The sequence below is a fragment of the Salvia hispanica genome, chromosome 1 (genome assembly GCF_029641045.1).
Source record: "Salvia hispanica isolate PSC_SH4W2 chromosome 1, Shi_PSC_v1, whole genome shotgun sequence".
In the NCBI taxonomy this organism is placed as follows: domain Eukaryota; kingdom Viridiplantae; phylum Streptophyta; class Magnoliopsida; order Lamiales; family Lamiaceae; genus Salvia; species Salvia hispanica.
The window spans coordinates 33305823-33307802 of record NC_142692.1 but is presented as its reverse complement, the minus strand read 5'-3'; the positions used below and the strand labels follow the sequence as shown (position 1 = coordinate 33307802).

Below are 1980 nucleotides of genomic sequence, written 5' to 3'. Positions count from 1 at the left end.
GTGAGTTAAATAAAGTAGATGAAAGAATAAAGTACAGAAAGAATAGAGAGTAAAGTAAAAAAAAATAAAGTAGGTGAGATTAAGTATTTTGTTTTTGGGCAAAAAAAGAAATGACTCAGGTAATTTGGGACAACCTAAAATAGAATATGACTCAAATAACTTGGGACGGAGAGAATTTAGTTATTAGTTATAACTTACTTAATATTTTATCACACATCTATAGTTACAACTATAGTTTTCTTTTAACCAAGAATATGCACTTTTGGAGTATCATTTTTCATTTAGAATACATTATCAGTTATCACATTAATTTATTCATGACAACACTAGTTTTATTTACGGTACGAACTAGTATTTTTATTGTAACAATAATCATTTACACAATGTTATAATCTGAAACCACACATATTCAATTAAACTGAGTAATAGCAATAAAGATCCATCCACAAGAAAGATTCTGGTAGTAGGAGTAGTAGTTAATATTGGTGAAAAGATTTTATTTAGAATTAAAATGGTACGTCGTATACCATTACCTAAACTATAGAGAGGAGAAGATAGGCGCAAACCAGGCAAGGTGAGTCCATAATCAACTATAAATATATTGCCGGTGATGTATTGAGAGGAGTCATGGTATCGAACCAACAATGTGATTGCTGGATTTGTTTCTCCAAATGTTTTCAATGGTGCTATCTTCATAGCCACATTATTAAGCCACTTCTTTGCCATCAGACCCTCTGTTATTTCAGACTTAAACAATCCCGGAGATATGGAGTTCACTCTTATTTTGTATTGTCCTAATTCCATGGCCATAACCTGCACAAACGTGTAAATATCAAAATCGTTTCAAATGTATAAGTTGGGTTTATGATCCATCCGTTCAACAATAGATGTCTCTTTTTACTCGCTTGAGTTTTAAAAAATTATTTGACTTTGTAAAAGATAATGGTAGAAAGTTATTAGAATGTGTGTCCTGCCTTTTTGTATGCCCTCAGTTTCTTAAAAAAGTGAATTTTTGAAATGGTAAAGATTTTAATGCAAAATTGGTAAAATAACAGAGATGAAGAGAAAAAATGGATAAAGTAAAAGAGAAAATAAGGAAAAGATAGGAAAATCAGTTTTTGTGGATTGTGAGGGAGGTCAATTTCTTAAAATTGAAAAGTTCTATTTTTAAGAACCAGCATTGATTTTATAATAAATATGAGTGGAGTGAGTTAGTGAAACCTGAAGTCCACTTGCTAAAAATGGTAAAAGTGAAATGAAAAATTTGTAGGCGGATGAATAAATGCGGAAAAATAAGACATTTAATAGCAGCTAGAAATTAGAGTATTACTAATAATTACCTTGGTGATGGCATTAAGGGCAGACTTGGAAGCAACATAAGCAAGACCTCCAAGTGCTAGGCCGCGATCAAGGCCGGCTACGGAGGAGATGTTGATGATGGAGCCACCACGTCCGGTGTCGCGCATTCGGCGGCAAACGTACTTGGACACCAGCCATGCTCCCTTCACATTTGTCCTAAATAAATCATTCCATTCAACCTCACTCAACTCTAGTGGGGTATGCAACACTCCTGTTACAAATCCAATTCCATATCTATATTATTTATCGTTTAATAAAACAAAACATGACAAGAACACACGGATTACTGCACTTATAAATTATATAGTACTCTTATACCAGCATTGTTGATCAAAGCATCGATCCTTCCAAACGCATCCCAGGCCTTGTTCACCGCGGCTTCAATGGCGTCCCCGCTAGCTTTCACGTCCAGCTCCACGGCCACGGCTCTCCCCCTGCCGATCTCGTCGCAGAGTGATTTCAAGCGGTCGATTCGCCTCGCGGCAGCTACGACCAAGCAGTACTCGCGTCCCAGTCCGGACGATGCACCCGTCACCAGCACCACTTTGTCTCTCAGCTCCTCCATCCTCACCTCCCTTTCTATCAAATTAATCTTCCACGAATGCGCGTTACACTATCAAC

At 36.7% G+C, this 1980-nt stretch overlaps 1 protein-coding gene across 1 annotated transcript; it reads right to left on the bottom strand.

Annotated features, from left to right (window-relative positions):
• Nucleotides 1–360: 360 nt before the first annotated feature.
• LOC125185153 (uncharacterized) lies at nt 361–1980 on the bottom strand. Its single transcript, XM_048081644.2, has 3 exons — nt 1678–1980; nt 1341–1570; nt 361–813 (listed from the first exon to the last, which is right to left on the bottom strand). The coding sequence occupies exons 1-3, from the start codon at nt 1922–1924 to the stop codon at nt 373–375; spliced, it is 918 nt and encodes a 305-aa protein (XP_047937601.2). The 5' UTR covers nt 1925–1980; the 3' UTR covers nt 361–372.